Here is a 27,927-nt window from a genome sequence, read left to right as displayed (position 1 = left end):
AACATTTTTAATGAGGTTAGAAATAACATGCGATCTAGCTTTAGAATAGAAAAACCCAGATATTGCAAAGAGCTCAGAGGGAAGAACCTCCAGCAGAGGAGGTGTGCTGCCTCCTGAGTGACTCCTAGAGAGGCTGTGCATCACCTGGGAACCACTGCATCCCTGTGACTGTGAGGAAAGGAAAGGGAAGAAATGGTGAGGTGTATAAGCAGTGCTCCCCTTGGAGAAGATAAGCAGTAAGAGGAGTCAAAGCCCCGGTTAGCAATGATTTCACGTTTTATTTCCACAAAGGATTTGTCAGCCGGGAAATGAGCAGCAGTTTTAGCCCCCTTCTGCTCAGTCAGCCCTCATCGGGGCTTGTTGTTCATGCTTTGCTATGAAGACATCCACATGGCCTGATGTTCTCCTTAACATTTCCTGTGGACGACAGCTGCCCCAAAATCCCTGTAGTCCCTCACAGTGATCCACATTGATTTGAAGGAGGTCAGGCAGGAGAGGATGGAGGCCCCGACCCACACGCTGTACTTTCTCTCGGGGGGTGCAACGATTTTCACGAGCATGCCCACAGGCACTTGCAGGTGCAGCTCCTTCAGGATGCGCTCCTCCAGGCCAGGGAAGAGCGTGGATCCTCCCGAGAGCAGCACGTTGCCATACAGATCCCTGCGCACATCGATGTCGCACTTTGTGACGCTGTTGAAGAGCATTTTGTGCACACCAGGCGCCTCAATGCCGATGTTTCCAGGTACGAAAAGGGTCTCTGGTGCACGAAACAGCTGGTTGCCTATCTGAATGATGTTGCTGTCAGGTAATCTGTATTCTTTCATGATCTCTTCTGGACTTGCTTTCATTTCCAGACTTGGGTCCAAAGCCACATAGCACAGCTTCTCTTTGATATCTTTCACGATTTCCCTTTCAGCAGTGCTAACAAAAGAGTATCCGCTCTCCAAAAGGAGCCTCATAAAATACTCGGTGATATCCCGGCCAGCGATATCCAGCCTGGAGACAGCATGGGGCAGGCAGTACCCCTCGTAAATGGGGACGGTGTGGGTGACGCCATCCCCGCTGTCCAGAACTATGCCTGTGGTGCGGGCTGACGCGTAGAGGGCCAACGCAGCCTGGACTGCGATGTACATGGCGGGCACCATGAAGCCCTCAAACATGATCTCCGTCATTCTTTCCCGGTTCTGCAGAGGGTTGAGGGGGGGTTCTGTCAGCAGCACGGGTCTTTCGCTGGCTTTCACTCTCAGCTCATAGTCATAGACGTGTCTCCAGATCCTTTCCATGTCATCCCAGGATGTAACGATGCCGTGGTCAATGGGATAATTCAAAGTCAGGATCCCTCTTTTGGACTGAGCTTCTTCTCCTACGTAGTATTCTTTCATCCCAGCCCCCAGCATTGCAGATTTGACTCTCGAGCGACCGACAATGGATGTGATAACTGACCTTGGGCCACCGTCACCTGCGATCCCCGCCTTGCACAATCCAGACCCGTTGTCAAAGATTACTGCTGGGACATCCAAAACGCTGGGGTCAAACATTCCTCACAGAGCTGACAGCCCCCCAGAGCAGCTCACTGGCAGCGTTTTTCTATTTTTTCAGTGTTTTCACTGAGTTTTAAAGGTTGGTCACCGTTGCCAGGGCAGCCTCCTTGGGGGCGTGCAGCATGGGGGTGGGCATGTCTGCCCCCAGCTACCTCATAAAGGCCAGTGATAGAATAATATATTTCCCTGCAAGATCCAGCATTCCAGACACTTCCCTGGAAATGGCTAGGGCAGCTGTGCCACGACTGCAGCCAGGGGAACACCCATTCACAAGTCCCATCATAGATCACAGACCATCAAAGGTATCCCCGTACTGAGCATCACAGCATCTGTTTCTCAGAAGGGCAGGTATTGCAAAATACATTTATGGCAATAATAAAAGGCTTCGCACGTACCATGGCTTAGCTGCTTACACGTAACTCTAAGAGCTGGTGAAGATTAGGATCATTTTGGCTGCCTACAGGTGCTAACTGCATTGCTAGTTTGCTTTTGTGCAGAGCATCTGCACTGGAAGAAGGCATTTTTCAATAAATACTTTTATAGGAAACTTCTGAAAAATACTTTTAAATAGGTAGAACTACATTGGGCAAGACTATTTTTTGGTAAAAACACAGAAGTGAAAAATAATCACTGCCTCTTGCTGGTTTAAGAATTCCCATCAGCTTTAAGCCACACCGTTTGGTGAGAAGGAATCCCTTTCCCTAATGAACCTCTGTGCTAGGCTGCTGAGAAGCCAACCTGCCTGCAAACAGGCACACAGCTGTCCTCCCTGCAGGCCTCCCTTCCCCTTCAGCACTCTGCTGAACTCTTCAATGGAACGTTTTGAAAAAGGGTTACAAATATCCTGGATCCTCACAACCGATCCCCATTTCGCCTCTCATTATTTTTTCCTTTTGCTTCAGGACAAAATTTCCCACAGAAGGAAGTTTCTGTGCTTTCGAATCCAATTGGGTTTGACAATCCAAATCCACTTACAGAGAAAATTTCCTCTAAAGAAAAAAAGTCTCTATATAACTTCAGATCGAACCCTTGGCTGCTGCAGCCTAATTGCTTCTCCTTGTGGCTCTTAATCCAGGGCAGCTTCAAAGCCAGGGTGGCTTCTATTAAATTTAATTACTTTTTCTTGCAGCTTGCATGGCAGAGGTGCCAGCTACTAAAGGAAGGTGGCTATGAATCAGGGGCAGATTCCAAACAAAGACATACTTTAAAGAGAAATGTTAAATGCAAGCAAATGATCCCCTTGTATGGCATTTACACCCCAGATGAACCACTAAAGAGGAAAACAAGGGAGCAGCTCAGTGTGTGTTATTTCCATCCTGCCTGGATTGCAGACCTGTTGGCGTTTAACGCCACACTCTCCATTTTAGCAATTTCTCTAATCCTCTTAATATTTGTGTACATATATTTCAGCGTGGCACACTTGTTTTCATGCATGCTTCTATATTAATGTCAACAGGTGTCCTAATCACTTAAGACGCTGCTATATTCATCACACTGGAAGCCCCATTTAGTCCCGCATGGTCTGCCTGTGGCTTGCAGGGAAGCATTCTGTTTGGAACATGATGTTTGGTATTAAAACAGGGGAATATTGACTGTGATCATTAAATGGCAGTTGAACCTAGGTGCAGGAATGCTCATCTGTTCCTTCATATTGCTTCTGTCATAAATCGCCTTAAAAAAGGGTGTGTGGGAGTTGATTTTGTTGCTGTAGGGTTTATGATAGAGTGATATTGCTGCCTGTGTTCAGCAGAAGCACTGTGAGCTGCCCTCACAGAAGAGACACTGGGTTGTAAAAACCCAGAGATAGCAAAACATGCTGGTGTGGGGCCATTCTTGCTCGCTTTCTATATCAGTGCTGAGCATGTATTTGCACTTACTGGCTGAAGCATGCCCTTGTGCTTCGCTGCATCACGTCACTGCTGGGCTCCATCCTCCTCCATGGGCGTCTTCTGTGTGATCCAGGCTGTGATGCACTCTGGAAGGTCCCCATTTCCCTGTGGTAAAACCAGTGGGAGAAGGATCAGCTAACTCAGCCTGCGCTCACACAAACCTCACACATGTAGCATCCATAGTGGAAGGAATAAAAACCTAGAAAGGATCACCAGCAGAAAAGAGACACAAGCAGGACCAGGCACTGGCTGAGAGATGCTCCTCTCCCTACTTTGCCACGCCAGATTATTTTGGGATCTTCCTCACTTTTTCTTTCTTAATTACAACACAATTAATTAGCAACACAAACCTTATGTTCAGAATACCACCACATATGGGGGACACACAAAGGAAGGTGTCCACCCTTCGCTGTGCCCTAAAACCCTCAACTGGTGGCTCAGTGCACACAGGGGTGGAAGGCCAGGCAGAGAGTGAAAGGAATCAGGGGCAGAACGAGCTCCCAGCCAGCACGAAGCAGTAATCACCATCACAGATGCTTAGCTCTAACAACTCAACAAGACCCCTTTCTTCACATAGGAGCTGTGTTTGATTGCTCCCATACTTGTTTCCATCCAAAATCCCCGTTTCGCAAGGTCTTCGTGACACTCCAAATATCCACAATGCTCTTTGAAGTTGAATTTTAATGTGTTTATTGACACCAGTTATGATATTTCAAAACATATGGCCTACAAATTGTTACCATGCACTCCTGGCGTTTACAGTAATCCCCGTATTAAAACAAACTCAGCCTTTCCTGATGATTTTATATCTTCTTGCTGACTCACTTGCCTGTGTTTATTTAAACTCCTGTTGAGCTTTTTTTCAATATATATATATACACATATATATTCAACACTTTTGAAACACAGAACAACTATCTGCAGATTTCATATACTTCAGAAACGTTTTGCATCCATTTTTATGGGCACCACATGGTCCAAACCCTCCTCTTCAGTCCTCCCTGCAGATCCTTGATGTGCAGCATGGCTTTTTCCCAGCCCTTAACCCTGCACATGTGGTTCATGCCTGATCATAGAACCATAAGATCATTAAGGTTGGAAAAGACTTCCAGGACCATCCAGTCCAAAACCACCCAGCGTGCCCACTGCCCACATCCCTCACCTCCACCTCCGGGGATGGGGACTCCCCCATGAGGCTGTGCCTCTGCTTCATCACTCTTTTGGAGAAGAAATGTTTCCTACTACCCAACCTCATCCTCCCCCAGCACAACGTAAGGCCATTCCCTCTCATCCCAGCAGCTCGGCCCAGAGCTGCCCTCTGAGCTCTGTGTTGGAGTCTGCAGGAAAGGAAGGTTTTGGAGGAGCACGTAACTGCTCATCCAAAAGGGTTTGCTCAGATCTTCCTTCCTTTCATCCATCCCATGAGGGCACCTCTGCTGTGCTGACTGACATCAGGAAGGAGAGAGTGCAGCCCAACCCCATTAATGGCCCCAGAACATTTCCAGGCCCTCTGGAAAGCAATGCTGAACAGAGGTGTTAATTTTGGCAGCGAACAAAAGCACCGGGGGAGTAAAATCAATGTTCACTAAATAGAAAAAAAGGAATCTAAACAGAGGGAAAACACATTCATTTTCTAATTCCTAAAAGGTATTCAAGGGAGGGAAGTGAAATTGTAAACAAATTATAAAATGTATAAAAAATTACAACTCGTTGCCCATTTAAAGGAGACTTAAATTACTACACTGCTAAATTGGAACAGCTCTGAGGACTCAGTCATGCTCCTCTACTCTTTAGACTCACAAAGTCTCGCTGGTATCTCTAGGGGTGCCTGGATTTAATAGTAACATCTAAAATGCTGTAAACCCTGCAAGTGATGAACAACTGGGAAGGTGTGGAACCCACTGGGATTCAAAGTTAATTCAGACAATTTGGAATTCAGCATCTGAGGACTACTCAGACTTACGCTATTTTCCACGTTGGGAAAAAAATAGAAGAGCTATAGCGAGGAATGATATAAATTATGCATGCATAAAAGACTTTGGGTTGAAAATTAATACATTTAAAATAAATAGTCTTAGTCATTTGAAAATGAAAAGCCCAGGAAACTGAATCAGGTAACACAATTTCACCAAGCTGAGCTCCAATCATTCAGCCACAAATGAACCTTTCCAGGGGAAATGGCAAAGCTGAGGCCACTGAGAGCTCCTGCTCTACAGGCTGCCCATGAAGAATTACAGGAGGAGGGGAACTGCGGTTGGACTTGATGATCTGTGGTTGGACTTGACGATCTTTAAGGTCTTTTCCAACCTGAGCAATTCTGTGATTCTATGAAAGTCCCCTACGCCAGATCAAGGGTGGTGTTCCAGCTCTACCCATACCAGAGCCTTTGCAAAAGACAGCAGTGATGCTGGGATTTTGAGAGAGGAAAAAAGGGAAAGCAGAGCTCTACCCTTGGAACGCTGTTAACTCAGCACTAAACGCATCCTGAGCCGCTCTGGAATCTCGTTGTTACTTTCTATAGCCAAGTGCCATTACTTCTAACTGTGCTCCGATGGCTGCTGGACTTGGGTTTATGCTCAAATCGTTAAAAGCTGCATCTGAGGTATGAAAGCAACAAGTGGAAAGCATTCCCATGAAATATGCAAGATCTCTGGAATTGAGCCAGTGGTTTAGGTCAAAACTCAGTCACATGTCCTGCTAGCTGGTCCGGAACATCCTTCACATCCAGCTAAGCAAACAGCGCGCAGAGCCCTGCGCCAAGTGCCAGCTCCAGCTGGCATCCCGGTATGCTTCATTCTACAGTTGTTGCAGTTTTGGAGGTTATGAAAAGTTTACTAATGAGAAACATTTCAGGATGCTGTGCCAGCAATTTGGGCTGAGGGAAGAGCCGTAATGACACGAGCATATATAACTGGTGGAAAGTCTGAAACATCAGCTCTGTGCCTGTAAATCCCAGCAGCTCCGAACACGGAGAGCAAGCACACAGATTTCTCTTCAGATGTTTACACTGTGCTTTCTAAATATTTAAAACCATTGATGAAATTAAAGACAACTCTCACCATGTTTTGTTCCTCAGTTATTTGGTCCGTTTCGGTGTGGTTCTTCTGTAAACATGAATCTGATACAGCCAAAGGGAGCACCAAGCAGCCAGGCTTTCTTAGCAAACAGTTTCAGTAATCTACAGGAATCCAACCGACCTTCCCAAATTCCATGGGAAGCAATGCATTGATGTGATTTCTAAGGAAGAAACCCTTGCAAGTGATGCTGGCTGTGCACCAGCACAACGTTCTTGTGTCTCATTTTGGCAGTCTGGTACTCCCCATGCTTGGATCATTGACCTGAGCCATACCTACGTGCTGCCACCGGTTGTGTCCTTGTGTCCTCAGCATCTCAGACGGCAGAAGGAGCAGACGTGAGCTGCAGAAGATGGGGCTGGATGAGCTGCAGGGCAGGACTGTGGTATCTGCTCCAGACACAGAGCCCCTGTTGCCATGGCTGAGTGCCAAAGGAGAGGCAAGGAATCACTGCACTGCACTGCACTGTTCTCACAACAAAATGATCTAAAGAACTTTCCCAACTGCTGTGCATTTCTTTCTTTCCTTTTCCAAGTCGTCCCTTGGCTGGTGCTCCAGCTGGCATCCAACTGATATAAAAGCAACACAACCACGGTTCCCATGGGATTTCTAGCAGAATATTCAACATATTAGAAGAGAAGGCAGAACTAGAGAAAGTGCAAGCAGAACCTCTGTTCCCACCTTCACCCTAAGACAGTGCTCGGGGGCAGTAGGAGCGCAGAGCAGTGTTTGTCTGTCTACCAGTGCTATTCATCACCACATTTACCATATTTTCTTTGCTTTCCATAACTCTTGGCTTCCCTCATGTCTGGGTGTTTTCTAACCAGCCTAAAGGCAATAAATCAGAGCTGTCAGCATTGGAAGAAAATTAATGTGAGAAGTTGTTCCAAAGGCCACCAGCCTTTTCCCTGCTCTGTGTGCTGTGTTAATCCAGGATTCCTCAATGGCTTTCAATGTTTTGCTATTTTCACAAGGTTTGGAGGCTACAGATGCATTTTTTTGAAGGGCAGATTTGAATTTTATCCTGTAGGGTACCAAATTCCTGGGGTTTCTTCGGATTTCAGAGAGAAGAGAGGGTGCTCAGCACAGGCCCAGGTCTGACCCCGACCCCGGCCAAACCACAAGCAAAGTCCAGATCCAGAGTTGGAACACGTCAGGGGCTCAATCTGGACGTTTGGCTTGGATTTACATGAAGAAAAAGGCCAAATGATTCAAAAACATTCCTGTTCCTATGCCCTGTAGTGATGACACTGGTTGAATTATTCATTGCGAGTTATTTATCCAAAGAATGTGGCTGGCATTTCTGCTGAATAAATTACTTGCAAGTTTTGATTTCTCGTTTCATTACTCACCCTGCTCAGTACCACTCAAACTCCAACCTCTTCATCTCTGAAAGTCTCTTTTTCTGAGTCTGAGAAAAAGAACACTTGGGAAACAACCTTCAGCTGGTGCTGATCTGATACAGCAAATACCTCCCTGGGAAAGGACAGCCTGGCAGTCACAGCATTTTCTTGGAACCCAGAGAAGCAGTGTTCTTACCCTGTTCAGCTGCAGGTGAACTCTGTAACCCTGGGCAAATCACTTGGTTCCCCACACCTCTGGCTGCACGTTTATAAAACGGACCCAGTATTTCCCTCTGTTAGATACTGTAAGGCTGGATATGTTAAAGATGATGAATTGCCCCGTTGCTATGGAAACTGGAAAAGCACCTAATGCAGATGGATGAGTTCAGAAATAGTCCAACTGAGTGAAAAGTCACGAGCAATTGAGAACTTCATCAGGGAAAATTTGTTGTGTTGTAATCAGCAGCGTTGTGGGTGCCGCTCAACACTGCCTCTAATAGAAGTACCACCCTATTAGAAGATCTGCCTCTGGATGGACAGCGAAGGTTTTCCCCTGTATACCTTCAAGCTTTCCCATCTCATGCAGCTGATTCGATTTCTTTTGCCCCGACAGCATGGGGCACTGAGGGAGCTACTCAGTCCAGTGTCCCACCATTGAAAGAGCATTAAAACCAGAACAGTGAGTGCACAAACCAGCCCAGAAAGCTCTGATTGTTTTGCCCAGGTTCTACATAGAGGTGGAATTTACTTGCTTCTTTCTCAGAACAAGAAGCCAGGGCTTTCAATTGCAGCAGGGCCTACTGACTGCAGGAGTGAAAGCCATGGAACTGCAGGCAAAGGGAATGCCAACAATTAAAGCAGTCATTGTGACTCTGGGGCAAGAAATAAATGCCTTCGGGGTGATGAGAGACTGAATAAACAAAGCAAACAATGTATTGTGCTGCACAATGGCACAGAGCAATGACTGCAGCTGGCAGCCCAGCCCTACCACACCAGCAGCACACCAGTAGCACAAGGGAAGTGCCCCCAGCACCCCCAGGCAGCCATGTGTGTTTGGGTCGGTCCTGTTGTCACAATGGAGGCCATACTAACAGCATTTGTTTTTCTGGCAAGAGATGGCCCTGTCTGGGAATCACATGCACCAGAAATTATTCTGCAGGTATTATTACTGAAACGGAAGTATTGATGAGGAAATGATGACAGCAGCAGTTGGATGCCATAATAATGATGACTTTGACCTTGCACTGCACTTTGCAGCCAAGAGGCATATTCCAAACTACTGCCATCGTCAGCATCATCAGCTGCTTCATGATAGTAGAAAGCAATGAAAGCTACAGATGTTCTACTGACACCAATATTCCACACTAGTGTCCCCAGATCACACACACAACTAAAATGCCACATGTGTGAATGAGAACAGACTATATCCAATCTGGAAAGGTGGAGAACAGTCAACCTGCAGTTTCTGGGTGCACTGATAGCACAGTGCCTGATGCCTTGGGTGGCTGAGGTCCAAGGGCAGACCTGGGATATGGGTCTGTCATGGGCAGGACACCCCAGCCCTGTCTCCTTGAGTGCTCAGCAGGAATTCACAAGGCTTTACTGGAACTGGCCTCAATTCCCCTACACTGTTTGGAAGTAAGCATGCCTATGTGTCTCCATATGATGGTAGTGCTTGGAAATAGTCATATAACTGGAAAAATGAAAAGAAGACATACAGATGCAATCCTTTGCTCCAGGTAACTTCTGGAATTGCTCACGCAGTGCATGGGAAGCACTGCCAGCACACACCCTCGTGCCCACACCTGGCTGAAGGGCTGGGATGGCATCGCCTGAGTATAAAGTCCAGCACGGATGTAACTCAGCCCCTGCTGACTGGCAAATAACTTCATTTACTGTCATTCAGGTGTCAGGTTCCACTTCCTTGTTTACCGAATGTGATGATATCCTGCAGTATCTGGCTTGCACAACGGACTAAGTGAAATAATTTGAGAGCGAAAATAAACAAATGAAAGGGAGTCCTTATGTACATCAAAGGGAAAGTGTGCGATATCTGTGGGACGTCGCCACGCTGCCCCGCTGGATCCTGGCACCAAAGCAGAGATGAACTTCAGGTTGCTGCCTCCCAGGCCACAGGTCAAGAAGCACTTTGCTCCCGTGCCTTGTATTTGATATGCTTGCTGCTTGTCCTCCTGTATTCATAATACCGAACGTTTACTGAGTCTTTTCTTCCCAACCTGGAGATTTTCCTTCCCCAGAAATGCACTTTACCCCTTGCTCCAAGCTGATACATATGCAACTAGACTAGGCCCAGCAAATCTATGTCAGGAAGGTACTGAATTTCAGGAATAAAGACACAGGGGAGGAAATCTGCTCCAGGATGCAAGGAGTGGAAAGGAAAAATCTTCTGTTACACCATTAATAAAATCCGGCGTAGCACAGAAGATTTCTTACAGAAAGGATGGGGAGTCCTTCATTAAATGCAGCTAAGAAAAAAACTCAGTGGCTTTTTTTTTTCACTTGTGGGTGTTTTCTTCTAAGAAAACTGCCCTAATTATGGGAGTAATTAAATTATAATGCCTACACTATTGTTTGAATAAGGCAAACTCCCTCACACGCCATTAATGTGCTACTGCCAACAGCAGCCAGGGAACTGCCTCAACAATGGAGAGGATTTTCCAGCTCAGTGTGCGATTTGATCTCTATAAACCTCCCATAACATATACTGTATGGCAGTAAATCATTTATAACGTTATTATCCGCCCATCTGGGATCAGAGTGCAACCACTGAGACAACTCGAGAAATCTGGGCTCCTTTCAGCACTGCATGAATCGGACCTCACTGGCTTTGGTAATTCAGCCATTCAGCAGCTGGCTCTCACTCCCTGCCTCCGTGATTCGGCTTTCCAGCAGTTTCCTTCCCAGCATTTCCCCAGGCTCTGGTATTTCTATTCTGCAGCATCGCTGATACTTTCCCATGTATTTCAAAGAGGTTGCTGCTCAGGTGTGGTTGGCTGGTCGCAGTCCAGTTCCTGGTGAGAGAAGGAAGCGGTTTGGGAGAAAAGATGATTGCATTTTCCAAGGTAGATGTAGACTGTTCTCAGCTTCGGTTGTCACAAGCTAAGACAACAGCCATCAAGGCTTAAGAGACCCTTCCATGCACGCTACCTGCTCTTCCTTCTGCATGAACATCAGCTCAGCTGAATGCTCAGCAGTGACACCACCAGCGCCTGCCCCACAGAAAACCAAGGCCTGTAAAACACAGCTGCTGCCAGCAGTGGCCCGGAGACTTTGGGCCAAGTTCAAGCTGGAATCACAGAGTGCCATTCAGGTGGTTGCCTACAGCTTGACCCCCCCCCAAAAAAAAAATAAAATGTTTTCATGACCTTCTCAGAACGACCTCTGCCAAATTCCACACAGATCAAACGCACGGGTGTCCAAATATTAAAAATATTAATTAAAACAAAACACCACCACTTTGCTCGTCACTTGGAGCTTGAATGCATTGGCTGTCACCAGGCCTCTGCAGGCAGAAGAGGACAGCCCTGTCCCATAGCATGTCAAAGGGAACAGGGAAAGCCGTGTGACTGGCCATGGTATGGAGAACTGTCAGTTCTACTGCAGTTCATGGTTTTGTACCGTTCTGTTCAGAGAAGATCCTTTTTGAATGTGTCAAGCTGCAAAGATGACATGAGAAAAGTCCTCCCACGGTGCCTGCAGTGCTCTGGGCAGTGAGTTGAGTCCTCTGGGCTGTGCGTTGAGTCCTTGGGAGCACAGAACCTCTGTTAGGGCAGGAGGAGGTTCACCATTGCTCCCATTGCCAACGTCCCCAACTTTGGTGGGCGCTGTGCCCTGGCTGAGCACGCTGCCCTTCCCTGCCTTGCAAAGCACAGATGAGTGACAAACCCTCCTTCTCCTCAGGAGGCCAAATTCAACCCAGAACCCTTCTGGGATGCCCCACTGAGCCCCCCAGCCCCGCTCCCCACCTGCCTGCACTGCGGTAGGTCTCCAGCAAAGCCCTTTTTCATCAAGTCAATCCCCAGCCCTCCTCAAATGTCACAGCTTTTCAACACACCTGACGGGGCAAAACGTGCCAGGGCTCTGCCTCTGCTGAGTGCTGCAGGGGCTCTATGGGAAGCAAGGAGTGCATGGCTGCACTGCCAGCTCTCACCTCTCCTCTTCCCATCCCCACCCCACCACCCGCTGCCCCACAGGGCTGCCAATGCCCACCAGGAGTTGGCTCAGATCTGCACCCTGTGCTGGGACAGCCTCCCCTAACAGCAGTGACAAAAATAGAGATGCCTGTGTGTGTGTACAAACTGCAGTGAGCAAAATATTTGTGTTCGCAAAAAGGCCAACAAATATTTACAAGTGCCAGGTGTTTTTGCAAGGGACGCCTCTCTACTCGACTCTTTGATATTCTGCTGCTATCAAATAGCTCAGACATCCTAACAACAAAGCCCGTTTCTTCTGGAAAATCGTTCTTCTTCTGAGCTTACAAATCTTCATCTCCTTCACATTTCGGAGCCTCCCAGGCTGAGCACTGCTATGACAAAAGGTTTCTGCAGTGGGAATGCATGCACTGCTCTGCTCACGCCGTACCCACAGCCAGCAGCTCGCAATCCAACACGTGCTCACCAGCACCATTTAGCCTAATCTAACCCAAATGCCTGTTTGTCATGTAAATGAATATCTAAACAGATTATTAAATGAAACATCAATTGCTGCCTAGGAAAATCGCTGGGATTATTCAAATTCTAGGAGAGAGGGAAGTAAAGAAGAGTGTTTCGGTAATGTGATCTGCCAAAAGAGAACGGAAACTCCTTAATAGCACCTTGCCAGAAACAATGCGTGGCAGAGTCTGTTTTAAACAAGATGATTTTTCAGAATATTGTTACTGACTTTTTGTATAGTGTTAGTGAGTTTTGTGTACACTAATAAAAAATGAAAGCTGCTATTAAAAACAAATCAATGGACTGTACCTGGTTTTGATCACACGAGAGCTGGCCATTTGCATCGGTATTTGCAGCATCTGTTCCAATTAAGTCTTGTTTTCTAGTTTAAAGATATTAGTCCAATCACTAGTGTTCTGTTGAAAACATGAATAGAGCATTGTTCTGGCAGAATGTAGTTAAACAGACTCCACAGACTCTATTAAACGACTTTGCTACCCAATTAGAATGGGAAGGAGTCAGACAGACATGACTGTACTGTGTACTCTCTGTTCCACATGCATTTTTATGGATTCATAGTCAATGAAAACAGTTAACGTGGAACATGTGTTAAGAAAACACAGACTGCATGCTGTCTTAGAGCACGACCAATGGAGCATCAAGCAATTTATCAGGATTTAATGGACACTGAGGTTAATGATTATGGTGACTGCGTAGAACGGTGCACAAGAATGGTGAACCATGGGCTTCCATGTGATGAAACGGTTGTGCTCAGCAGCACGGAGCCCTCAGAGCATTAAAGCAGACAAGGGCTGGGCTCACCTCCATTTGGTGTTGCATCAGGTCGTTTTAGGCCTCAGTGATGGGCACTGGGGGCTGTTGCAGGGTGTTCTGTATGTGACAAAGTCAACACTTACTGTGGACAGTGCAGAAGATGCACTCAATGTGGGTATATGCTGATATACAACAGAGCTGCCTTAGCTCCAAATGGACCATACTGCACATAATGCCTTAGGAGACATTGGTAAGCAGTGTATAATTACTCCAGTTACATGAATAGGGATAAAAATAGGCCATAGAAGTGATGAAGATTTATAGGATATTCTGGTTAGAAACAGCTGTCAACAATGAGATCTCAACAGACAGCACGAAGGCAAGGTTCATGTTTCTCAAGGACTGTCCTGCTGTAGGAATACATTTCCATCACCTGAGATGCTGCTAAGATATGCTATTATTTTTATCAGAGGAAAGACATTGACAGATGTGGCCCACCATGGCACCAGGAGGAGGCAGAGGCTGCGGACCCTCACTGCAGTGCTGCCCCAGGGCCCCACCAGGGCACAGATGGGGCAGTGCTGGGTGGGATGGGGCTGCACCAGGGAGGCTTCTGCCAGGGGAAGGAAGGTCCTGGCAGCCACACGGCTCACAGCTCCATACCAAAGCCAATCACAGCAGGCAGTGCCTGCCAGGGCCTCGTGGGCAGCTTTAAGGCATATTTGGGAAATGTACCTTGCATCCCCTGCTGCAATTTGATAAGGTATTACATACCCTACTGTGTATCGAAGCCATTGCTGCTTTGACTCCAGCTAATTAGCTTTTGTAGCTTTGATGGATGGATTGATTCAGCAGTTAAACAGAGATAAATTAACTGTCCATCTAAAGAGAGTTTAACTGAGGAGGGAATTCTGATTAGAACGTTATTTCATGCAGTGCTGCTCTTCTTTCTCAGTGAATACAGAAAAGCCCACCAGGCCCCTCTCAGCACAGCCAGCTCCAGGTCAGAACACAGCTCTGCTCTGCCCCACCAGAGCTCAGAGGGACCAACACACCCCAAAGACATAAGCAGGCATAAGCATGCCAGGAATGGACAGCTATTTTGTACCGCACGCATTTCTCTATATATTCTCTTAACTCCAAGAACCACACCAAGGAGAGCCAAGGTTACGAGACGTTTTCTTTTCACTTGAAGAGGCCGGAGATACATTAATTACTCCTTGTTTTATGCTCCAGTAGGAAGAGGAAATCTGATGAAATGAGGCTAAGAATTAAAGCTCGGGGATAACTTTTGCTATGCAAAAAGAAAGGCCCGGGCAGTGCTCAGCAGCAGAGCTCTGGGAGGCAATGCCACACTGCTCCATCGTGCCACTGCCACCATCAGCTGCTGCAGGGCAAAGCGCTGAGTGCTGTTCGATAAATATGCCGAAACAGGTGAAATTCAGGCAAATAAATGTTGCGTGCAGACACGATCGCAAACTCCGACAGGTTTTGTATCCTGCAGCTCAGCCGCGCGGTAAGGACAGCCCGACAGACAGCGCAGACAGCATCCCGTCCCGAGCTCCGCGCCTGGAAGGTGGATGGGAGCGCCGGGGCCGCAGCGCCCCCCATCGGCCGCGGGCGGTACAGCAGGCGGAGCGCAGCGGCAGCGCCGCAGCCCCGCGGGCAGCCGGGGGGAATCGCTGCCGCTCGTAGGGAGACTTGAAAGGGAGATGTGAGGTTTGCAAAGCACTTTCCAGCAACCTTAAACTGTGCAAACAGCAGCAGCGGTGCCCAGGGCTTCTCATGTTTGTGCATTTCAAGCAGATCGCTTTACTCTCTGTGAGCAATCGCCGTGCCTTTATATCACATTTTTCTTTGTCTTTCCCAAGCTGTTTGGCCTTTTGTCATTATTTTAACTGTTTATTCCTTCACAGCTCGTTCTTTTCAGTGTGCTCCTGTGTCTCATTACACACAGTTCAGTTTTAGTAAGAAACTTGTCCTTTATACGGGTTTACTTCTGCCTAAAATTGTAATCTTAAGTGTTTCCTACTCTGCTGATAGCAGCCTATATAAAGACTCCTCTAAGTGAAGCTGGAGATGGGGATCCTCTCTTCTCACTGAGGCTCTGCTTTCCTTCCAGGTGCCATAAGAATCATTTCCCACCTGCCCCTGTCCCTCCATGGGACATCAATCCTCGATGCTGCATCAGAGGAGGAATTGCAGGGAGTGGCTTGCAGGGCTGTGCCAACCTATGTGGCAACGCACAGAGGAATCCATCACCCTGCCCATTCCTCATATGGGAAGGTGGAATGTTCATCCTCACCTTCTACAGCCCAAGGGCTTCGTTATTGGTGAGTAACGTGCATAACAAATGCATGTATGCATTCAGTGCTGCTATCTCATCTGTTTTACATTAGGAATACACATAAAGACACTCACCTAAACTGAAGCGGAAGTGTCTGACACGTTTATTTATGGCATCATGGGTGTTTCTTTTCAGAAAAAGTTATAAAAAAACCCTAACATTCATAGGTTGTTTTTTTTCTCTCTGTCTCACTATAACAAACCCTGAGGTCTCATAAATAAAGCTTGTTGGTATAAAGCCCAGCTTTGGGGTCCCCGACTCAGATGCTCAGCAGCACATACCTTTCTCAACAAACAGTGAAGTTATGCACGTGTGCAGTAAGCAATGCCCTCTGATGAAGCTGTGATCTTGAGGGACTGAGGATAAACGTGTGCAGCATTTTGCAGAAATGATGCTCAGTGGGAATGGGCCCAGAGGAAGGCTGAAGGATGGCACCAGCTCAAGGCAACACCAAGTTCAACAGCTCCATCAAATCCACCTTCCTTTTTCAGATGGAAGGGTGGGATTTGCTGCACAAAATAACAGGTTCTATCGTTTTAGCTACTGGAGAGCCTTGGTAAGCCATCACAACACAATGACAGGAGCACTGCTGGCTCACAGCATCAGGCCTTTCAGCCACCAGTGGGGTCAGAGCCACAGTGTTTCAAGGGCAGATGCTTCCACCCATCTCTCCTTCCATGAAAAGCTCCCCCAGGTGTGTGGTGCTTGGTACACAGCATCCATGATCATCACAGCTCCACTGTGTGCTGTTCTATTGGGAAAACTGCCTAAAAAAAAAGACAGCAGAATTCGGGAAAGGGATTTTCAGCCCAGACCAATTAGAGAGAGAAAGGGTGGCTGGGGAGGGGAGGGAGAGAAAGAAACTCTGAGCTCTGGAACCACTGAATTACCCTTAATTCTAGGAGCCTGGCCAATCCGACATACGAATGATTGCACAGACAGTTCCAAAAGTGACACATATGCTCTCTCCCTGGCTCACTCATGGCAAACCCACAGCAAGGAGTCCTTCTTTTTTTTTTTAATGCCCCGGAATTCCCATGAAAGCAGCAAAAGCAGCCAAAGCAAGAGGAGTTAAGACGGTCAAACATTGCAGTAGCGCCCTATATTTAAACACTTCTGCAAGCCCTTCAGTTACCAAACGTGCTCCCAGCCAGATGCAGCCCTCTGCCCAATGCCTTCTTTCAAAATAGAAGCCCAGAAAGGCTACGACCTGCCAGCCCCGCTGGCTTTTTTTCACTCAGCATACCTTTTCAGATATTCAGCCTCTTACAAAGGAGGCAAGTCTCTCTCCGGTGTTTTTTTGGAAGGAAAATGTGGCATGCACCTATTTTGTTTCATTCTGTGCCAGGACCTATAAAGTTACTGTGGGCTGCAGCTCCTGCCAAGTTCTAAAGGTGACGGGGCAATGGGCACCCAAAGGACGCTTCTATCAATGCCCTTTTATTTCCCCCTCTTTCCCTTTCCACCGAACTTTTTTTTTTCTAATAGAATTACTCTTATCTGCAAGTGATTTAAACTCTAAGGTTTACAGAAGATTTAAAGAGTGCGAACACAGTTGGAATGTTTTAAACTAACAGTACAAGTTGCATTTTAAGAAAATAATTAACTCCCAGGGGAGGTGCGGTTCTTGGAGTAATGACAGATTCAAGGCTGGCTTTCCCTATATGGAGTTTCCAAATAATAAAATATCTTCGGTTCCCTACTGGTGTCAGATGAGAACCTGTTAGTGTGCTAGTTGCTAGTGGACTGTCATAGGTTTGGGTTGTTGGCTTTTTTTTAGTGGGCCCATTAGTGCTTTAAAGACACAGTACACAGTAGGTAACCCTCCATGCAAAGCTTCAGCACAAAGCATTGTAAACGCACGGGTTTTATGTACTTACAACTTTCTCCCATCCCTTTTTCTTTCTGGAAATTCAAAGAACAAGGGAACACTTTCTCTTCTTTGGCAGCTCTCAGTGCCCTGCCTCTGCTGAGGGTTCCCTGAGCCCCAGGAGCAGCGCACAGCAGAGCAGCAGCTGCAGCAGCACCCGCAGGGATGGCAGTGGTGTCAGAGCAGAGCAGCAGAGGTGTTGGAGCCACCTGATGTCTGTGGGTCCAAACCCTAAAGTCTTCGCCCTGGCATTATAATAAATCCCCAAATCTCTGGCCTTTAAGGTGAAATACAAGTACTGCTCCATGAATACTCAGTAATATTCTTGACTGAAACTTAATAACGCGCTTTAATCCTTCGACCATACAAACCCTGGTGTTTTGGCTGGATAAATGTTCACTTGAGCTTTGAGGGTTTGATGAAGGAATGGACCATTCATGGAAACTGAGCATCCTGGAGGGCTGTAACACTCGCCAGGTACTGGGAAAAGAGGGATGGTTTTGACATTTGCTATTTCCAGTTAATGGTGGTGGTAGAGGCACCGCTCAAGTCGCTTTTCTAAAGGGGCAGAAGATGAATCTGAATGAGGAACCACCACAGAGGAAACAGAACGAATTAAAACATTAGGGGTGGTGGTAAAAAAAAATTAAGACATTAACTGAGACCTCACCACGGTTTTACCCAGGAATCAGGGTCAGGCCCTTCTGCCAGGATAAGCAAATACACACAGACAAGAAATAAAACAGGGTCAGCAGAGCACATCCTCCAGCATCCCACACCCCTGCTCACCCCCCATCACCACAGCCATCTCCTGACACCCCACACAGCCTCAGCAACCCCTGGGGCTCAGCAGCACTAATTAGACCACAGCTGAGCGTGCCTCTCTGCTTCATTAGAATAATAATTAACCCGTAATACCCCGGGCTGCTGCTTGTCTTGGCAGTACCTTCTCTTCGTGGCACCTCTATGGCTTTTTGTGCCGCTTTCTAATTCGTGCCTAATTAACTCCATGCACGTTGGCATTTTGGAGCAGGCCTCACAGGTTTCATCACACACGCAAGAGGTGGTTCTCTATCAGACACTCAGAACTGGATGAATAATGCATGACCTTAGCAAAAGCAGCCCCAATATTAAACAAAGTAAACAAACCCACCCTTGCGGGGTGTGAAAAGCTGGGCTGGAGCCATCAGAAGACGTGGCCTTCTTGTGAGGTTTTCACACTTTGCCCTCCTTCCATGCACAGATATCAAAAGTTCCTTTGCTGGAACCTGGATGTTCAACCAGGCATGGAAACAAAATGTTACACAGATCTGTAGTTTAAGGAATTCTAGAAATTCTATTTCCTACCCTCAAGAAGTTGAGATCTGAGATGCTGGGTGAAACTGAAGACTGCTCCTTCTTTTATCTATGATAGATAACCATTTAATCCTGACATTCTTCACTAATATATAATACTAATATACTCATAAGTATATACTGATGTATAATATACACATGCATGAGATTCTCAACTGGCATATATTAAAGTTCTTCTGCAACATGTATGAATGGCAGCTCACACCATGTCTACTCGTGTCATTGATTTTGCCCACTGAGAAAAATCAGATGGATGTATTCCATGTATTCCAAATGTGCACATCAGAGCTTTGCAATATTTTGTTACCCAGTGAATGAAGTACAGCAGCAGCACTTTGTGCAATGCTCAGCTCAGCTCAAAGAGCCGCTGGCCCCACTCAGGTTGTGCAGAGTTTCAGACTCCAGCAATGCACAGATGCATGCCTGTTCTCAAACACACTCAGCAGCCTCTCAGGGATAGTGCTTTCCACAGATTTAATTACTTGCAAAACCTTTGGTCATTAACACCCAACCTAAAGTCTATGGCAGGTCACAGACTACTAAAAAATAAAGTGTCCATGCTCCCTAAACAATGATTTGTTTAACTGTAGCTCTGAAGAAACTCAAGGCCACAACAACACCAGGACCCTATTGCTAAGTACTCACCAAGGCACTGCGTCTGCTAGAAGCAGTTTTGAGTTAATTATTTCTTCTCATGCTTTTGTATGACACTTTGTCACACAGTCAGCCATCCCTTAAGCCACTGCATGTCTGTGTGTGGTATATATGAGCCAAAACCTCCATCACTGAGATGAAACATGTCCCTCTAATTTGCCAAGGCCAGCACAGCAGCAAAGCCCCACCTCAAGGCAGCTCAGACTGACTTTGGAAGATGCTTTGCACTGATCTCCTCCATGAGATGGGACTTCAGCCAGACAGAACCAACTCCCATTGAGCACCAGGCCATAGAAAAAAGGACAGCACGAGCCACGTGATCGTTATTAATTATTATCAGCGTTGCAGACCTTAACAAGGCACTCTCAGCAGGTCTGTTGGGAAGTTGACACAGCAGCCCTGCATGAGCCTCCCTGCAGCACAGGGCACGATGGAGATGGGCTCTGCTGCCTGCCTTCATCCCATCCACAACGGGTTCTGATGGGGACAGCACAGCTGCTCTCCTGCCCCCATACAGCTCCTTCACACTGCATGGATCGAGGCAATGTAAACCCAGCCTGGCTCTCCTGGAATGAAGCTGGCTGGAGAGTGACACACAGCTAAATCCGAACTCATGTACTCACAAAGGGAGAGCCCTCTCGGGCTGCCTGCAGTATGGATATTTTATTGCTTTCATAATATTTTCCGGGTTTTGAAACACAAACCACATGTTTAATATTTTTTGGAAATTTACACATTGCACTTGCTGGATGTCGTTCATTCTAGCACCCACAGCCTCAGAGCTCTCAAAAAAACAAAGACAGGGAGAAGAGAAACATTGGGAATGGTGCCGCAGCTCTCTGGCAGCCCTGCTGCCGAAGTCCAAAATCATTGGGTGCACTCCTTGCCCACTTTGATTTTACAGGGCAATAAAAAGTTAATGATTTCCTTGATGACAAGATAATCCAAATTAACATCCAAACAAAGGATAGAAGCTTGGCAGCTCGCAGACTGTGGAAAGGGAGAAAGTAAACAGTTAGAAATGCTCTAAGCCAAGTTCATCCAGGGTGTAAAACTCTTAAAATTAGTTCAGTTTCACCACAGATGATGAGTTTGGCTGCAGCCTGTGAGCCTCCAGAAGCAGGGGCTGCCCACATATTGCTCAGCTGTGCGGCTGCTGGGGCAGCAGAGCCCTGTTCCTCTCCTGATGTTCTTGGCAATCTGGTGATTAGTGACAGCCTGGGGGCTTCATAGAAATGTCTTTGTGGGATAATGTGTATTTTGTAATTCAGGATGCCACTGTAACCCTAAGTGCTAGAAAAACTGTTTAGCCTCCCTGCAGACAGGTTGGATTCCTTTTCAAATAATGATCTTCTAAGGAAAGAAGTGACAGCACATATGAGACCAAACTCTCAGGAAGAGCTTTCTGAGGGGTGCACTGCACAGCTGTTTTTTTTCAGTAGAACAGATACAGAACCACAGAACCATAGGGGCCTCTGGAGATCCCCCAGTCCAACCCCCCCACTACAGCAGGCTCCCTAGAAAACAAGGAGAAGAAGATACGCTCGTAGACTTCATTTACAGAAACCTGAGCATCGCAGGGATGGCACAGAGAAGAACACTTGCCACCAGCAAGCCAGAGTCCTTCTCTTGTATTCAGAGGAAGGGATTTGGATTCAGTAAGTAATGACTAAGAATTGATCTGCTCCACTCCTCACGTCCTGCAGAATTCAGATCACACACGTACTGTCTGCAGGCATTGTGACTGACCTGCACGTGGATCATTAGCACTGATTCCAGTCAATCTTTAGCTTCTTAAAGCTAATAATATGTTGGTTCATGTGCTTTTGTTCTCGATCTCCAGACCACTTACTCACAGTGGAGCTGTGTGCAGTGCTCTGCCACCTCAGCAAAGGACCTGCAGCAGGGTTCTGAGGAGTCAGCCACATCCATGCTCTAATGCTGCAAGCTCAAGCCAGCGATCACATCAGGATTAAGTGTAAATATGCAGCATCAGCACAGGAAATGCTGTTCTGCTTCTGAGGGCTGATAAGCTGGAACCCATCTTGTATGCACCAATGTAAACTGTTCCTTTAACACAGTGAGGATATTCACTGCAATACAATCACTCATCTTCTGCAAAGAATTCACTTAACTGAAGGCATAAACAAAATGCAAATATATACTTCACCATTTACAAGTTCTGTTTCCTGCTCCTCAAAGGAAGAACTTTACAGAGGAATCTTCCTCCATGCTGCTACCAGCTCCTCTTAGCACCAGAGATGGGACCGGAGCTCAGAGCACTGCACCAGATGACAAAGGGAAGCTTCCTGTCTTTCTAAAGCAATGTAGACATTTAAAAATGCATTCAGGCATTCTCAGGAGCTGAGCTTTCCTTGGAACCACTCCTGTCATCCCTTCAGGAAAACGGCTTTTACTGGACATGATGGGTGTTGTAGAAACAAAGAAATTATCCCACGCCTTGGGGACAACCATGACAAATTGGGCTCATATTCACATTCAGTTTGCTGCCAAGTAATTTACAGATCAGTGGGATCTACACGTGGAAGAAGCTCTGTTTGTAAATCTTATCCTATAAATGAAGGCCAATTCCCTCATGTGAAATCAATGGGAATGAGACACCCAAGTGCTTCTGAAAATCCTGTTAAGCAGCACTGCATCCGTAGGGTCCTTTTAAAATCTATCACTCTCAACTTGAGTTTAATGGGTGTTGAACCAAGCCCTTGGTGCTGACTCTTCCCTCCATCTTGTCAGTACCCACACGCATCACCCAAGGCAAACAGAGGCCCTCCTCACCATCTCAGCTGTGTTTCCTTTACGCAGAGCTGTGGTGGGAGCGCTCCTAAAGCAGCAGTCAGCATAGGATGCAATGAGCAGCAATGGCCCCTCCTGGCCCTGCATGCTGGTGCCAAAAGCCTTCAGAAAGAATGCCACATTTCTAATAAAGAAAACGCAGATATAATTAAACGTTTAATGAACACACAAAATACTGGGGAGTTATGTCTGTCGCTACACATTTTAATGAACTTATTCTCCACGAAGGAGCTCTGTGTGCCCCAGGCTGGGTGCAGCCCACGCTGCTGTGTGTTGCTTTGATGAGGACCCTTTCATGAAATAACAGGTTAAAAAATGCACATAAAACTCCCAGAAATGGCCTTCGTTGGTATGGCAGGGCTGCTCCTGCAGGATGCTGCACTGGGAATCACAAACAGGACCATAAGGATATAACACATCTTCATAACAGCGATGATTCCAAACCACATCGTGTCCAGAGGGATGTGATATTCACTGTGGGAACGTAAACTGCATAAACAAATAAATAAATGATCCCATCCCCAGGGGACAATTACAGCCAATTGCTCTTGCACTCGCATGTAAATTGCTGCCAAGGAATTTAGGCTGTGAGGATTTACACGCAGCAGAGGCTCTCAATGATGGCCAGTTTTCATGTATGAAATTACACCTGGTCACTGGAACTCAGCATGCAGCAGACTGCAGCCTGAGACCAAGAAGCTGATGCTGACTGCGGATTAGAAACACCCTACTGTCACAGCTATGACACAGCATTACTTCTTTGTTGCCATCAGTTTAAGAAGGCTGTGGGTTTAGAAACGAGCACATCCTGCAAGGCTGCAGCTAGGAGCTGAAAGGCAGGGAACCTCACAAAGAGGGGCCTGGACTTGTGCTCCATGCTAAGCCCACGTGGGAATGGGGCCAGGAGGAGAGAGGCTGCTGGAAAGTGGCATCTGCTAGGCAAGAATGGCTCTGGCTCTTCGTTATGCAGCTCTGCGTGGGCCTCTGAGTGCTGGGGTGGGCACACAGCCCCTCCAGGAGGGGCTGGAAAGACACAACCAGAGAGAATTGAACCAGAGGCGTTTAATGTGCACAAAGCCCCTCAAATAGAAAACAAATGAATGATGAAATAACGAGGGTCCTGGAAGTCCACGTTCTCAAATGTGGAGTTGGGTGCAATCCCTGCCTTTTATTTTCACAATAGCTTGCATTCATTACTTTATTTAAAAATGGTGTACTATGTCTGGAAAACAGGAAGTAGGCCATAAATCTCTAGTTTAAAAGCCATCTGAAGCCTGTGGACCAGATATGTTCTCAATCAGTAGTCAGGCAGTAAATAAACATTTATATACAGCAACTGCTCTCAACCAGCCTGACCTCCGGCTATTACAGGGCACATAAAGAGGAAATTTGTTTAGTCCCGTAAAAGCCCAGGCAATATATCAATAGATTATTAAAAATGGAAACAATGTAGGCTAATGGATTATATTGATTTTAATAAACATAAGTATATGGGCTTCAAAGATAAGTCAGATATGACATCCTTCCAAGCTCACCTTTAGGGATATCTCCTTAAAATTAGCAAAAACTAGCTTTGTCAAGAATATCAGTCACTGTTTTTTGCTTTGTAAATTGACAGATTTTTGGCTGAAGGACTTAAATTGGAGAGTGTTCATTTTTATTCCTGCCTGTGAACCATGAATGCAGTCAAAAAATAAACCTTGTGCATCTTTTATTGTCACTGCTGTGCAGACAAATCTTCAAGCAGTTGCAGGCTGTCTCGAGGCATGCTAGATGAGAGCACACAGATGCTACTGGGTATTTTTTTGCTTTGTTTCACTTTTTTAAGGCGCATTGCTCACTTCTTCTACAGCTGCTATTGGTGGTGGATACTGAAGCCTAAATCTCTGCAACAGAACTGCCTGTATTCTTTGACTCTCCTTTCTAGCACACTGCCAGGGGAGGTAGTTTCAGCTCTTCCCCTTTCCTAAGTGAGTTTCCCTTTTCCTGAGCTAGACAAGTTAAGCTGAGACTCTTGATAGCAAATCAGAGCAGGAGGGACCACTTTGAGGGCCCAGCTCCTCAAAGACTGCAGACCTGGAACTCATCCCATAGTTTCTGCCCATTGCTTTTCACCCAGCTATTGCATAATTTTGTGGGTAACGTTCACTCATCTTACAATTACAGCAAAAAATTCCCACATTTCAGAACCGAACACTGATTGCATCAGATTCAACTCTGAGTACCCAGCACCAGATTTTCAAGAGGGCTGAAAATCCACAGCTCTTCATTCAAGCACTGCTCAGCACCTCCAATGAGCAAGAGCTCCGTAAGCACTTCATATCGGGAGCTCAAAAAACCAGAAGCAACTTTAAGAGCAGCTGAAGGACTTATTGCAAAGCACATTTACGATAAGCAGCAGCTGCGTGCTCTGAATTGCTGTCACACATCTAAGTCAGTAGGCAGGCATCTTCCTGTATGGGAAACCATGTATGACTGAGGCCTAAATCAGCAAACGTGGCATCTGGAGGTCTCAAAGGCTTCCCTCCTAACTGGAGTTCCTTGGTCCCAGACAAAGAGACACACGTGCAACACTATGAACATTCAAGCCCTAATTAGAAACATCCTTAAAATTTGGGGTAGCTCAAATCTAACCGTTGTGGTTTAGACACCTTCCTAATTTATGCTAAGAACATGTGTCATCCATTTTGTCATACCAATCAAAAGGTACTTGAAAGCAAACAAACGCAGGGCTAACCTCAAGCATTTACGAGTTTGGATGGATAGCCAGAAGTTGAATACTGGGAAAGCCATCTGAACTGCCCACGGCTGCTGAAATTGCAAACAACAGTCACAAGAAATGATTCAGCTTTCAGCCCAGACTTCAAAAACGGAAAGCAGAGAAACAAGGCAGGCTGAATTTCTTTTATTAAGCTGCTGGAGCTGATCAGAAAGTTCAGATCAGATGCAATCTGCTGTCCTCCATTATCTACTTTCCATTCTTCCCCTTGCAGAACGAGGGAGTAAAAGCAGCCTTCACAGGTGAGCCTCTATTTATTGGGAGTGTTGGCTTCTCTGCCCTCCACTCCAGACAAAACTCAACCTAAGAGTTGCTTTCATACTTCTTTCTTCAAAACAAACCAAAACAAAACAATGGTTGAAGACTATTTAGTGTCAATTGTTTTGTAAAGAAGTCGTCTGAACTTACAGTAAATTTCTACCTCTGTTCATTAGCTCCCAATGGTAGAAATAACACCCTTGCAGAATCCTCAATACCTCACAAATTACAGTAATCTGCAATTATAAACTACAGTGTTAATGAGGTTTGATTGCCCGCTATTTGCGATGCCACCTATAAATGCCACTTACGTTTTACAGCAGATTGAAGTTAACAGCCTGTTTTGAGAAGATCACTAATAGACAAATGGACTTTTATGAACACCTTTTGTGATTTCAATTTGCTCCCTAGAAACCAAACACGGCCATAGAGCACTTATCCTCATCACAGAACTGAATCCATTTGATTCTTCCCTATGATTTCCCTTCAGTCCTGATACTGATCTTTATGCAGGAGGGCCAGTTTTCTTAATTAAGGAGAGTGGCATCTGAATTTTCATGCTTGACCTTCAATCAGCAGCATTTTGGTAAGTCTGTACAAGGACTAATTGTGTCATTCATATACTTAAGGGATAATGTGCCTTGCAGTGCAATACAGAAGGCAATAAACAGCTTTTACAAGAGATTAAACGCCCAAGCACAGCTAAAGCGTTTAGATAACTGGCAAAAGCCATTTATTGGTACTATTCTGATGCCAAAAAACCACCCATCTTATACTGTTCTGCTAAAAAAAAAAAAAAACAGTTAAAGAAAATGCAAAAGAAAAACTCTAAGGATGACAGAGAGATGTGCTATTTTCAGAGGCAGTTTCAATTTACAAAAGAAGGGAAATCTTGTACTGATTGACTCGAGACAAAGCAGAAATTGTGCTTTTCTCAGTGGCAGCACTGACACAATCTGAACTGTCCTAGGATGTGCATGCCAACCAAAGAAAGCAATGTTTGGGGCGTTAGGGGACTCGATGAACCAAACCATACCGTGATTTTGTAGGGACTTAAAAGTAGCTGATAAAATATGAAGACAAGTCGCCACAGACAGGAGGAAATGAAAGACCAAAAAATTAAGTCTCATTTAGTGAATGTGTTTCATCATGCTTGACTCAGCAACTGATGGCAATTAAAACCTGCTGGTAAAGGCAGGATTGAGCGCACAGCATCCAGGACAGCAGGGTCACGCTGCCAGCCTCAGCCTTGCAAACAGCAGCTCTGCTGTGAATCTCTCCAGCTGCGTGCTTCACAGGCACACTGAGCACTGCTGAGGATGCACAGAAGGTCGTGGAGCCATCCACACTTCTGAGCATCTGCACTTCCACACTGGCATAGAGGTGAGTATCTGAAAACCAGGGCCTGGTTCCTTTAGGGTGTTGTGTACTGAGACTAAAACAGACAGGGAAACTCATTCTCCTGCCCCCCAGGAGTTTTCTCCAGCCTTTAAAACTGACAACTAAACAATGTTTGGACAGCCAAAGCTCTGCAGAGCCATGAGCTTTTGCTCCGTGCCCTCTGCCATGCAGCAGTTTCACTCCCACTTGGCCCCCACTCGCAAACACGGCACAGAAATGCTCTGTGAGATGCTCAAACACAGGGATTCCTTAATTTTTCTTCCACAAAACCTACCCGCATTTAACTTTCAGATCTCTGGGAGAAGGCAGTCCAATCTTTGCTTCTTCTACACCACACCCAGGAGAAGGGAATTAATGCATCCGCTGAAGAACGCAGGTACATAAACTGCCACAAAATGTTAACACAGATAAGGAGCTATTAGAACAAACCACGCTGCCAAAACAACAGACCTTCGACGTGGGTGACACCGAGATAACAAAACTAAAAGGACGCATTAAAGCTGTATCCCTTCAAAAAATTAAACAAATCAGTTTTATAATGATAGGCACTTCAGAAAGCTTATGTTTGAAAGTCTAGGGGCAAGTCAATAAGGCATAGCTAATTGGAGAACAAATTGACATTCATAAGCTGGTGTTTAACACAACGATGGTAAACAAGGTAATAGACAGTTAATGCAGCAGACAAGGGTGGTGAACAGAAGCAATTGAGGTCGAATAATGGAAAAGGACCAATTGAGCAAATTCGAAGGGCAAACATTCAGATTTCAGCCTGCTTAGCAGGGCTCACCCAAGGCTGAGCGCCCTAATAAGCTCAGTGGGGTTGTTGTCTTTAAAGAACGAGTGTGTCAACCACAAAAAAGAAAAGAAATCTACAGAATGGCAAATGAATCCGGGTTACTAAGTGCACGTAGTGATAACGTTCAGGTGGGTAAATACTAATGGCTGCTGAGCACTGATAGACATCTGAAATAACAGCAAGCAATCAGCATGTTGGCCAGCACGTTACTTAATGCTGCGTTATCTTAATATAAAAATTACAAGGAGTCACAAAGCAAAGGGGAGCTGGGAGATCAGTTCTCACTGACAAGTCCTCTGCCCTTCCAAGGTGAGCTGTGCTGTGTGGTGTGCTGACAGCATGTCTGGGAGGACTTCTG

General features: G+C 46.1%; 2 protein-coding genes across 5 annotated transcripts in view; both read right to left on the bottom strand.

Moving 5' to 3' along the window:
* Positions 1 to 27,927, bottom strand: part of PRDM16 (PR/SET domain 16) — a 324,486-nt gene that overhangs the window by 219,098 nt on the left and 77,461 nt on the right. For all 4 annotated transcript variants that reach the window (XM_090123147.1, XM_031613660.2, XM_031613664.2 and 1 more), the window contains exon 4: positions 3,419 to 3,535. The gene's annotated coding sequence lies outside the window, so the exon portion shown is untranslated. The remainder of the gene's footprint in view (positions 1 to 3,418; positions 3,536 to 27,927) is intronic.
* On the bottom strand, positions 259 to 1,708 carry LOC116242720 (actin-1-like). Its single transcript, XM_031613670.2, has one exon. The coding sequence runs from the start codon at positions 1,536 to 1,538 to the stop codon at positions 408 to 410; it is 1,131 nt and encodes a 376-aa protein (XP_031469530.1). The 5' UTR covers positions 1,539 to 1,708; the 3' UTR covers positions 259 to 407.

This window comes from Phasianus colchicus, chromosome 22 (genome assembly GCF_987193195.1).
Source record: "Phasianus colchicus chromosome 22, bPhaCol1.hap1.1, whole genome shotgun sequence".
Taxonomy (NCBI): domain Eukaryota; kingdom Metazoa; phylum Chordata; class Aves; order Galliformes; family Phasianidae; genus Phasianus; species Phasianus colchicus.
The sequence above is the reverse complement of the archived record's forward strand: the minus strand, read 5'-3'. Positions and strand labels throughout refer to the sequence as shown.

Bases quoted from the DNA above. Each gene is read 5' to 3' on its own strand.
- LOC116242720 (XM_031613670.2), bottom strand. From the start codon at position 1,538: ATGTTTGACCCCAGCGTTTTGGATGTCCCAGCAGTAATCTTTGACAAC.